A 12,993-nucleotide genomic window follows, 5' to 3' on the forward strand; every position below is an offset into this window, starting at 1 on the left:
TAACCACTGGACCACCAGGGAAGTCCCCCGTACTTTTTTTTTAATAGTGAATGTGTCTCTTTTCTGCAGTAGCTTCATTGAGGTATAATCCACCTACCACCCAGGTCACCCTTTTTTTTTGAACTGTGGTTACAATTCAACAAATTCTAACCTTCAGTCAAGGGTGACAAGAAATGAGAGACAAATGGAAAAATACCATTTGTATTCACCTTTATAAATAAAATGATGTGCTTAGTTCCATTTGGAGGCAAAAGCATGGAACCTGGTGGTCCTTTTTTTTCTTTCTTTCTTTTTTTTTAAATTGAATTACAATGTTTTGTTAATTTCTGCTGTATAGCAAAGTGACTCAGTTAGTTATACACATATATACACTCTTTTTTAAATATTCATTTCCATTATGGTTTATCATAGGATATTGAATATAGTTCCCTGTGCTATACAGTAGGACCTTGTTGTCTATCCATCCTTTATATAATAGCTGACATCTGCTAACCCCAACTTCCCACTCCATCCCTCCCCCAACCCCCTTGGCAACCACAAGTCTGTTCTCTATGTCTGTGAGTCTGTTTCTGTTTTGTAGATAGGTTCATTTGTGTCATATTTTAAAATTTTTTCATTCATTTCCTTTCATTTGCTGCACCCCACAGCATGTGGGATCTTAGTTCTCTGACCAGGGACCAAACCCGCGCCCCCTGCATTGGCAGTGTGGAGTCTTAACCACTGAACTGCCAGGGAAGTCCCTGTGTCATATTTTAGATTCCACATACAAGTGATATCATGATAATCTCTAGTTGCATCCATGTTGCTGCAACTGGCATCGTTTCATTCTTTTTTATGGCTGAGTAGTATCCCATTGTATATATGTACCACATCTTCTTTATCCATTTATCGGTTGATGGACATCTAGGTTGTTTCCATGTCTTAGCTATTGTGAATAATGCTGCGGTGAACATAGCGGTGCATCTATCTTTTTGAATTAGAGTTTTGTCTGGATGTATGCCCAGGAGTGGAATTGCTGGATCATATGGTAGTTCTGTTTTTAGTTTTTTAAGTAAGCTCCATACTGTTCTCTGTAGTGGTTGTACCAATTTACATTCCCACCAACAGTGTAGGAGGGTTCCCTGCTCTCCACATCCTCTCCAGCATTTGTTATTTGTAGACTTTTTTTTTTTTTTTTTTAATTTATTTATTTATTTATTTTTGGCTGTGTTGGGTCTTTATTTCTGTGCGAGGGCTTTCTCCAGTTGCGGCAAGCGGGGGCCACTCTTCACCGCGGTGCGCGGGGCTCTCACCATTGCGGCCTCTCTTGTTGCGGAGCACAGGCTCCAGACGCGCAGGCTCAGTAATTGTGGCTCACGGGCCTAGTCGCTCCGCGGCATGTGGGATGTTCCCAGACCAGGGCTCGAACCCATGTCCCCTGCATTGGCAGGCAGATTCTCAACCACTGCACCACCAGGGAAGCCCTAGACTTTTTAATGCCATTCTGACCATTGTAGTTTTGATTTGAATTTCTCTAATAATTAGCGATGTTGAGCATCTTTTCATGTGCCTATTGGCTATTTGTATTTCTTCTTTGGAGAAATGTTTGTTTATGTCTTCTGCCCATTTTTCGATTGGGTTGTTTGTTTTTTTAATATTGAGCTGTATGAAATGTTTGCATATTTTGGAAATTAAGCCCTAGTTGGTCTCATCCTTTGCAAATATTCTCTCCCATTCTGTAGCTTGTCTTTTCGCTTTGTTTGTGATTTCCTTTGCTGTGCAAAAGCTTGTACGTTTGATTAGGTCCCATTTGTTTGTTTTTGGTTTTATTTCTGTTGCCTCGGGAGACTGCAGGTTGCCCATTTAAAGTGTCTGATTCAGTGGCTAGTGTGTATCCATCACCACGGTCAATTACAGAACCTTCATCACCCCAAAAAGACACCCTGCATCCCTTAGCTCTGTGTCCCCATCCCTCAGCTATCCCCCAAGTCTACTTTCTGTCTCTGTGGATTTGCCTGTTCTGGACACCGCGTATGAATGGAATCACGTAACACGCGCCCTTTTATAATGGGCTTTTCACTCAGCGTAAAGTTTCTGAGGTTCATCATGTTGGAGCGTGCATCACACCTCATTCACCTTAGGGGACCCCTAGAGCTCAAGTCATCTTGAAGCCAGAGGTTCTTGGGGGCAGACCCCACTCCCCACGTGGGCTGCCCATGAGGACATGGGCCAGGGAGCAGGCTGTGGACAGGCTGGGCTGCCCCGTGGGCTCAGGGCCTGGGCACAGCGGGCCCCACTCCCCCTGCGTCCGGCCTCTTCCCTGCAGACCACGCTGTGGTGGCCGGTGCCAGGCACGTGGTAACCTTCGACGGCCGGGTGTGGGGCATCAGTGCCGGCTGTGGCAGGCTGCTGCTGGCCAAGGACTTCGCTCACGACACATTCTCGCTGACACTAAACCGGGCGGGCTCGGGGCTCACGTCCCTGACCGTGGAGTTGAACCACACCACCCTCGTCCTCTACCCCAGCCTGAAGGTGAGCCTCCAAGAGCAGGGTGAGGGGGGGCGGGTGGGCAGGTCGCCCAGACACTTTCCTGCCTCCTGTCACGTCCACACACCTGTGCCCCGTGGAGACTGTCACCTGTCCTGCTCAGCCCCTGTCTGGCCCACAGACCTACAGGCTGTACAACTCCTCCCTGCCTGCGGAGAGCTGTCTGGACCTGGATCTGCCTCCTGCCAAGACCAGGAGGGACCACGTCCCCAGGATCGAGCTGACCAGTGAGGACGGTGTGTCTGCTGTTTGTGACCTCCACGCCAGCCTCTGCAGCCTGACTCTGAGCGTCTGGCAGCACGGTGGGTCTGGGCCCCCACTGGCGGCCTCCGAGCCAGCGCGGTCAGCTTCCAGGGCTGAGATTGACGGGTCCCAGTGGGCAGCACTCTGAGTCCTTGGGAGGCTGTGGGTGGGAGGCCCAGGGACACTCTTGGGCCTCTGCTGCTCCTCGGGGCTGACAACCCGAGCGGGTATCAGAGCAGCCCAAACAGCTCAGAACTGGAAGAGGGTCAAAGGCCATCTCTCCCGGCTTTGATCACATCCAGCACTGGGACAGCCCCTACTCCAGGGGCTGCGCAACTCTGGATGCAGCCCGGCTAGGTGACCGCGGCCCTGTTTCAGGCACTCAAGTACGCACGGTCTGCTTCTCATGTGATCCTCCCCCTGTTGTCCCCTGGGACACATGACACGACCCAGCTTAATTTACTGGCCCCCCACTCCTCCAGCCACGAACATCAGGGCCAGGCTTGGAGCCCAGAGCTCTGCCCCCTTCCCTGGGACGTGCCGCTTCCCTTGATCTGGCTGGGCAGCCCCAGGAACACTTGTAAAGAGCTTGCATCTCGACCACTCGGGACGGGGCTGGTGGATGGGGGAGGGCCCGGGGAGGGAACAAATGCTTTTCTCAGTCCTTTTTCTCCTCTCCCTCTGGTGAAGTTTCAGAGCCAGGACCGGTGTTGGGGGGGGTCAGGCGTGGAGGGCACAGGGTCTGGCCATGCCCCCCCCCGCCAACCCTGGCCAGCAGGCTCTCACAGCCTGTCCTGCCTTCCCTGCCCCCCAGGCCTGTCCGCTGGCCTTCTGGGCACCAACGACAACGAGGCAGGCAATGAGCTGATGCTGCCGGACGGCACGGTGGCCAGCAGCCTGGAGGAGTTCACCCCCGCCTGGCAGGTGAGCTGGCTAGCCAGCCCTCCCTCCCTCGGGGCTGGGCGTCATCGCTAGGATGCCGTGGCTGTGGATGGAGAGGGGAACAGGGGTGAGCCGGGCGCGCCCCGGAGAGGGAAGCCTCTGTGTGGATTGGCCATGGACCTGAGAAGGGTGGGGCCCCCATCTCCGAGGCTCCTGGGCCTGCATGTTCCACATCTGCAGGGAACCTCTCAGTCCGAGGGGGTGGTGGTTCCCTCCTGGGGCTGCAGCCCCCCGGTGGAGCTGCCTGGGAGGAAGGAGGTCCGGGCAGGAGCCTGAGTCTTGGGTTCGTCTCCCCAGGTGGGTGGTGACTGCAGGGCTGTGGAGAAGACTCGGCTGGCATGCCCGGTACAGAGCCCCACCTGCCGGGCCTTCTTCCAGGACCCCCGCTCCAGCCTGGGGAACTGCTTTGGGGTGGTGAGTGTGCAGCTGCAGAGGCCACTCAGCAGGTGGACCGCAGGACAAAGAAGGCCCTTGCCCTGATCTAGCCTATAGCCCTCCTCTGTGCTACTCCCCAGGGTGTGGTGGGCAAGGACACTGACTGTGGGTGCTGGATTTCAGGTGGACCCCACACCCTTCCTCAGCCTATGTGTCCAGGACACCTGTGGCACCCAGGAGCGCCAACCTGCCTGCAACCTGGCGGCCGCCTACGTCCACCTGTGTGCCCGGGGCTTCGTGCCCCTGGACCCTCCTCCACAGTGCGGTAAGCAGTCTGACCCCTGCCTGGGGGTGGAAGGTTGACCTCTGCCTTCCATCCCAGAGGGAACACCAATTCTTTTCTCTTAGCTTCTGCCAAGAGGACAGGCACTCAGCTGTTGTACAGTGAGCTAAGTGTCAAAGCAAAGTTAGTTATGTGTAAAGGAGTACTTATTAAGAAAGAGAAAAAGAGGCCCACAACCTCCACCCTCCACCCCAGGTCCAGTGAGCCCTGTGACATCCAGCACAGGAGATGAGAGCTCGGGGAGGTCAGGCAGCTATGAAGTCAGCTGCTGAAAACTTAGAACCACAGACTTGCTGTTAGGGGATGTGAATGTACACGCCCTACAAGGTCTGGGAACCCCTGGGCACACCTGAAACCAATGTCGTGCATGATTCCCACAGCTAAAGTCCCACTACATAGACACAGAAGTTGGCGACTGCAACAGACAACAGCAGTGGACCCCTTGATAACGGAGCAATTATTCATGACACTCGTAAAAGAACAGTTAGTAGTAGTAGCTACTGGGAGGAGGAGTGGGTGTGACTACAGCAGGGTGGAAAAAGGGAGATGTTTGTGGTGATGGAACAGTTCTGTATTTTGATGGTGGTAGTGGTTACATGAATCCACACCTGTGACAAAATGTCATAGAACTATACACACACACATTCTACCAATGTCAATGTCTGGGTTTTGATACTGTACTATAATTATGGAAGATTTAACCATTGGGAGAAATGGGATGAAATATATACAGGACACTCTGTACTATCTTTGAACTACCTGCAATTCTATAATTATTTTAAAATAAAAAGGCTTTAAAATTAAATATAAAACATCAGAGTCACATAGTTTTATAGGCAAGTTGTAATAATTTACCATAACTGTTCCAGAGTATAAAAATGAAACCTTCCTCTTCCCACCTCATTTTAATGAAGTTAGTGTTATCTTATGGGAGACAAAAACCCAAGGACAATACAAGAGGAAAGTTAGAAGCCCAACTGCAAACTTGAATGTAGATGTTACTAATATGTTTGTTAGTGAGTGAAGTTCAAAAATATGTTGAGACATAAGCTAAGAAAACATCATAACCAACTGGAAGTAATCTCTGGAACCCAAGGATGGTATTTAAGAACAGTGTACTAAGGTAGGCAATTTAAACTAGTTAATTCAGAACAGTCCTTCTGGTGGGATATCTAATAATGTTTGTTAGACAGGATAGAGAAAATGGGGTATTGGAAATATCTGGATCAAAATCCAGGGGAAGACAGGAGAGTGACATCAACAAGGTGGCAGGCTAGGAATCTACAAATCCTCAGTCCTCCATGGAAACACTGAATATAGAACAACATATGAACCAAAGTAGCTTTGTGAGAACCCTAGAAACCAGTTAAGCAGCAGCAACAACCAAGTGACTGCCTGATTGATTGAGAAAAAGTCTCACTCTAAACAGCAGGAAATTTCATGGCATTTGTGCTTGCCCTCCACAGTACAGTTTTGAAGAAGCCAGCCAGTTCCTGGCTCATCCCTTGGGAGGGAAGGAACGGAGTGGAACTTGCTTGCAATGTTCTGACTTGTTTGGGACCTGCCAGAGGGACAGGTCTCTCTTGACTTTTAGTGATGATGAGAATGGTGGCATAGTTTGGATAGCATGTGGGTGATTGCTGAAAGCAGGAGTGGGTGCTGCTGCCAGAGACAGCTGCAGGGAGGCTGCAGTCCTGCAGGTGACTGGGAGCAAGACTATGGACAGAGGAATACCATACTATATCTAAACCCCTGAGAAGAAGCAGGGGTGAAAGCTAGGGAAATTAGGACATTTAAAAGCAGCTGTGTCTACTGGGGATGTGGAGTTAAAGCACACACTCAGGCCCAGGGAAGATGCACCCGTAGAAAGTATTTGAGAGAACCCTGAGCTTTCATACCAGGTTGATTAGTGAAGGCCTTCCCCTGCACAGAGACAGTCTGCAAAGCATGGGAGAGGTGGATGTCTTTTCAAATGACCAGTTCCAACAAAAGATGACAAGACATACAAAGAAACAGTGAGATAGGGCCCATTCAGAGGAACACAGTAAATCTCCAGAAACTAACTCTCAAGAAACATAGGCCTCTTACTGACAGGCTTTAAAACAACTGTCTTAAATATGATCAATCAGATGAAGGAGAAGAAAGATGGCAGACAACTAAGTGAAATCAGGAAAACAATATATGAGAAAAATGAGAATATCAACAAAGAAGTAGAAATTACAGTAAACAAATTCTGGAGCTGAAAAATGCAATTTGTGCTGTCTTCAAGAGACTCACTTTAGATCTAAGGACACACATAGGTTGAAAGTGAAAGGATGGAAAAAAATATTCCATACAAATAGTAACCAAAAGAGAGCACACTTTCAATAATGGATAGAACAACCAAAGAGAAGATCAATAAGGAAATAGAGAATTTGAACAACAAACACTGTAGATCAACCAGACCTAGCAGATATATACAGAACACTCCACCCAACAACAGCAGGGTATCCATTTTTCTCAAGTGTACATTGAACATTCTCCAGGATAGACCATATATTAGGCCATAGAACAAGTATTAATAAACCTCTGAAAATTGAAATCATACAAACTATTTTCCAATTACAATGGAAAGAAACTAGAAATAGCAGATGGAAAACTGGAAAAATCACAAACTGTACAAAATTAAACAGCACACTCTTAAACACCCAATGGGTCAAAGAAGTCACAAAATAAATTAGAAAATATCTTGAGACAAATGAAAACAAAAACACAACACACCAAAACTATGGAATTTAGAGAAAGCAGTGCTACTAAGGAAATGTACAGCTGTAAATCCTCACATTAAAAAAGGGCTCAAATCAACACCCTAACTTTACTCCTTAAGGATCCTGGAAAAGAACAAATCAAACCCAAAGCTAGCAGAAGGAAGGAAATCATAAAGATTAGTGCAGAGATAAATGAAGTAGAGAGTAGAAAAACAAGAGAGAAAGTCAACAAAACCAAAAGTTGGTTTTTTGAAAAGATCAACAGAATTGACAAATCTTCAGCTAGATTGACTAGTAAGAAAAAAGAAGACTCAAGTAAGTAAAATCAGAAGTGAAATAGGGAACATTACAACTGATTTTTACAGAACCAAAAAGGATTATGAGAGAGTACTATGAACACTTGTGTGACAACAAATTGGACAATCTAGATGAAATGGATAAATTCCCAGAAACATATTACCTGCCAAAACTGAATCATGAAGAAACAGAAATCTGAAAAGACCTATAACTAGCAAGCAAATTGAATCGGTAATCAAAAACCTCCCAACAAAGGAAAGCCCAGGACCAGATGGCTTCACTAGTGAATTCTACCAAGCATTTAGAGAATTGAAACCAAGGCTCCTCAAACTCGTACAAAAAACTGAAGAGGGAACATCTTCAAATCCATTTTATGAGGCCAGAATTATCTTGATACCAAAGCCAGACAAAGACACTTCAAGAAAACTACAGAACAATATCCCTGATGCATATAGATGCAAAAATCATCAAAAAAAAAATACAGTTGGCCCTCCATATCTATGATTTCCACATCCACAGATTCAATCAACCACAGATTGAAAATATTTGAAAAAAAATCCAGAAAGTTCCAAAAGCAAAACTTGAATTTGCTGCATTCTGGCAACTATTTACATAGCATTTATATTGTATTAGGTACTATAAGTAATCTAGAGATGATTTAAACTATACAGGAGAATGTACATAGGTTATATGCAAATATTATGTCATTTTATATAAGGGACTTTATATAAGGGACTTTAGCATCCACAGATTTTCGTATCTGTGGAACCAATCCCCGTGGATACTGAGGAACAGCTGTACTGGCAAACAGAATTCAATAGCACATTAAAAGGATTATACACCATAACCAACTGGGTTTATTCCTGAAATGCAAGGATGGTTCAACATAGGAAAATCAATGTAATACACCACATTAAAAGAATGAAGGAAAAATAAAACATGACCATCTCAACTGATGTAGAGAAAGCATTTGACAAAATTCAACACCCTTTCATGATAAAAACACTCAACAAACTAAGAATAGAAGGAAACTACCTCAGCATAATAAAGGCCATATTTGACAAGCCCATAGATAACACCATATTCCATGGTAAAAGACTGAAAGCTTTTCCTCTAAGATCAGGAACAAGACAAGGATGCCTACTTTTGCCACTTCAATTTAAAGTAGTATCAGAAGTCCTAGCCAGAACAATTAGGCAAGAAAAAGAAACAGAAAGCATCCAAATTGGAAAGAAAGAAGTAAAGTTATCTCTGTTCTCAAATGACACAATCATATATACCTAAAAAACCATGTATATGTAGAAAACCCTAAAGCTTAAAAAAATTAAAAAACCTATTAGAATTAGTAAACAAATTTGGCAAAGTTGCAGAATGTAAGTCAACACACAAAAATCAATTGTGTTGGGCTTCCCTGGTGGTGCAGTGGTTAAGAATCTGCCTGCCAATGCAGGGGACATGGGTTCAAGCCCTGGTCTGGGAAGATCCCACATGCCGTGGAGCGACTAAGCCCACGCACCACAACTACTGAGCCTGCGCATCTGGAGCCTGTGCTCCGCAATGGGAGAGGCCACGACGGTGAGAGGCCTGCGCACCGCGATGAACAGTGGCCCCCACTCGCCACAACTGGAGAAAGCCCTCACACAGAAATGAAGACCCAACACAGCCAGAAATAAATATAAAAAAAAAAAAATCAATTGTGTTTCTATACACCAACAATGAGCATTCCAAAAAGGAAATTAACAAAATAATTCCATGGGCTTCCCTGGTGGCACAGTGGTTGAGAATCTGCCTGCCAATGCAGGGGACACGGGTTCGAGCCCTGGTCTGGGAAGATCCCACATGCCGCGGAGCAGCTGGGCCTGTGAGCCACAACTACTGAGCCTGCATGTCTGGAGCCTGTGCTCCGCAACAAGAGAGGCCGCGGCAGTGAGAGGCCTACGCACCACGATGAAGAGTGGCCCCCGCTCGCCACAACTAGAGAAAGCCCTTGCACAGAAACGAAGACCCAACACAGCCAAAAAAAAAAAAAAAAAAAAAATTCCATTTACAATAACATCAAAAAGAATAAAATATTTAGGAATAAACTTAACCAAAGAGGTGAAAAACTTATACACTGAAAACTACAAAGCACTGCTGAAAGAAATTAAAGAAGATACAAATAAATGGAAAGATATCCCATGTTCATGGATTGAAAGACTTAATATCATTAAGATATTAATACTACTCAGTGATCTACAGATTTAACGCAATCTCTGTCAAAATCCCAATGGCTTTTTTTTTTGAAGAAATATAAAAACCTACCCTAAAATTCATACAGAATCTCAAGGGGGCCCCAAGTAGCCAAAGCAATCTTGAAAAAGAACAAAGTTAGTTAGAGGTCTCACACTTCCTGGTTTCAAAACTTTTAACATAAGCTACAGTAATCAAAACAGTGTGGTACTGGCATAAAGACAGACATATAGACCAAAGGAATAAAATAGCCCAGAAATAAACCCTTGCATATATGGTCAAATAATTTTTGACAAGGATGTCAAGACCATTCAATGGAGAAAGTACAATCTTTTCATCAAATGGTGCTGGGAAAATTGAATATCTACATGAAAGTAATGAAGTTGGACCCTTACCTTAACACCCTATAAAAACATTAGCTCAAAATGGATCAAATACATAAATATAAGAACTAAAACTATAAAACTCTTACAAAAAAACATAGGGGAAAAGCTTCATGACATTGGATTTGGCATTGATTTCTTGGATATGACACCAAAGGCACAAGCAATAAAAGAATAAATAGACCAATTGGACTTCATCAAAATTAAAAACTTCTGTGCATGAAATGACACAATCAACAGAGTATAAAGGCAACCTATGGAATGGGAGAAAATATTTGCAAATGAAGTAACTGACAAAGGATTAGTCTCCAAAATATACAAACAGCTCATGCAGCTCAATATCAAAAAAAACCAAACAACCCAGTCAAAAAATGGGCAGAAGACCTAAATAGACATTTCTCCAAAGAAGACATACAGATGGCCAACAAACACATGAAAAGATGCTAAACATCACTAATTATTAGAGAAATGCTCATCAAAACTACAATGAGGGGGCTTCCCTGGTGGCACAGTGGTTGAGAATCTGCCTGCCAATGCAGGGGACACGGGTTCGAGCCCTGGTCTGGGAAGATCCCACATGCTGCGGAGCAACTGGGCCCATGAACCACAACTACTGAGCCTGTGCGTCTGGAGCCTGTGCTCCGCAACAAAAGAGGCCGTGACAGTGAGAGGCCCACGCACCGCGATGAACAGTGGTCCCTGCTCGCCACAACTAGAGAAAGCCCTCGCACAGAAACAAAGACCCAACACAGCCATAAATAAATAAATAAATTAATTAATTAAAAAAAAAAAAAAACTACAATGAGGTATCACCTCACACCAGTCAGAATGGCTACCATCAAAAAATCTACAGGGCTTCCCTGGTGGCACAGTGGTTGAGAATCTGCCTGCCAATGCAGGGGACATGGGTTCGAGCCCTGGTCTGGGAGGATCCCACATGCCGCGGAGCAACTAGGCCCGTGAGCCACAATTACTGAGCCTGCGCGTCTGGAGCCTGTGCTCCGCAACAAGAGAGGCCACGATAATGAGAGGCCCGGCACCGTGATGAAGAGTGGCCCCCGCTTGCCGCAGCTAGAGAAAGCCCTCGCACAGAAACGAAGACCCAACACAGCCATAAATAAATAAATAAATAAATAAATAAATAAATAAATAAACCCAAAAGTTAAAAAAAAAAATCTACAAACAATAAATGCTGGAGAGAGGGTGTGGAGAAAAGGGAACCCTCCTACACTGTTGGTAGGAATGTAAATTGGTACAGCCACTATGGAGAACAGTATGGAGGTGCCTCAAAAAACTAAAAATAGAACTACCATACGACCCAGCAATCCCACTACTGGGCATATACCCAGAGAAAACCATAATTCAAAAAGATGCATGCACCCCAGTGTTCACTGCAGGACTGTTTACAATAGCCAGGACATGGAAGCAACCTAAATGTCCCTCAACAGGAATGGATAAAGAAGATGTGGTACATATATACCATGGAATATTATTCAGCCATAAAAAGGAATGAAATTGGGTCATTTGTAGAAACATGGATGGACCTAAAGACTGTCATACAGAGTGAAGTAAGTCAGAAAGAGAAAAGCAAATATCATATATTAACGCATATATGTGGAATCTGAAAAAATTGGTACAGACAATCTTATTTACAAAGCAGAAACAGAGGCACAGACGTAGAGAACAAATGTATGGATACCAAGGGGGAAGCGGGGGGATGAATTGGGAGATTGGGATTGACATATATACACTATTGATACTATGTATAAAATAGATAACTAATGAGAACCTACTGTATAGTACAGGGAACTCTACTCAGTGCTCTGTGGTGACCTAAATGAGAAGGAAATCCAAAAAAGAGGGGATATATGTATACATATAGCTGATTCACTTTGCTGTAAAGTATAAACAAACACAATATTGTAAAGCAACTATACTCTGATAAAAAAAAAAAAAAATTGGTCAAAGGACTTGAATAGACATTCCTCCAAAGAAGATATACAAATGACCAACAAGTACATGAGAAGATGCTCGATATCACCAATCATTAGGGAAATGTGAATCAAAACCACAATGATATATAAACTCACACCCATTAGGGTGGCTACTATCAAAAAATTAGAAAATAGTGTTAGCAAGGATGTGAAGAAATTGGAACCATCATGCACTGTTGGTGGCAATGTAAAATGGTGTAGCCAATATGGAAAACAGCATGGCAGTTCCTCAAAAAAATTAAAAATAAAATTACCATATGATCCAGTCATTCCACTTCTGGGTATATAACCCAAAAGAATTGAAAGCAGGATCTCAAAGATATTTATACACCCATCACAGCATCATTATTCACAACAGCCAAAAGTTATAAGCAACCCAGGTGACCATCAGCAATTGAATAGATAAGCAAAATATGTATATACATACAATGGAATATCATTCAGCCTTAAAAAGGAAATTCTGACACAAGCTACAACATGAATGAACTTTGAGAACATTATGCTAAGTGAAATAAGCCAGTCACAAAAAGACCAATGCTGTATGATTCCCCTTCTATGAGGTACCTAAAGTTGTCAAATTCAGAAAGACAGAACACAGAATGATGGTTGCCATGAGCTGGTCTAAGAGGATAATAGGAGTTGTTTAATGGGGACAGAGTTTCAATTTTGCAAGATGAAAAGCGTTCTGGAGAATAGATGGTGGTGATGGTTGCACAACAAAGTGAAAGTACTTAACACTACTGACCTGTGCACTTATTAAGATGGTCAATTTTTTTGTTATGTATATTTTGCCACAACTAAGAATTTTTTAATTAAAAAATTTTTACTGAGCACCTACTTCATATGCTAGGCATGGTGATACAACTCTAAATACTGAACTTATAACCGCTGTAATTATAAAAAACGAACACACT

At 44.2% G+C, this 12,993-nt stretch overlaps 1 protein-coding gene across 1 annotated transcript in view; it reads left to right on the forward strand.

The window, feature by feature from the left end:
• Positions 1-4,449, forward strand: part of LOC130704922 (uncharacterized) — a 169,887-nt gene extending 165,438 nt beyond the window's left edge. Inside the window, exons 64-68 of the mRNA XM_057529687.1 lie at positions 2,306-2,511; positions 2,648-2,828; positions 3,584-3,693; positions 4,009-4,125; positions 4,270-4,449. Of these exons, the coding sequence (XP_057385670.1) occupies positions 2,306-2,511; positions 2,648-2,828; positions 3,584-3,693; positions 4,009-4,125; positions 4,270-4,449 (794 nt within the window). The remainder of the gene's footprint in view (positions 1-2,305; positions 2,512-2,647; positions 2,829-3,583; positions 3,694-4,008; positions 4,126-4,269) is intronic.
• Positions 4,450-12,993: the final 8,544 nt, after the last annotated feature.

This window comes from Balaenoptera acutorostrata, chromosome 15 (assembly GCF_949987535.1).
Source record: "Balaenoptera acutorostrata chromosome 15, mBalAcu1.1, whole genome shotgun sequence".
Taxonomy (NCBI): domain Eukaryota; kingdom Metazoa; phylum Chordata; class Mammalia; order Artiodactyla; family Balaenopteridae; genus Balaenoptera; species Balaenoptera acutorostrata.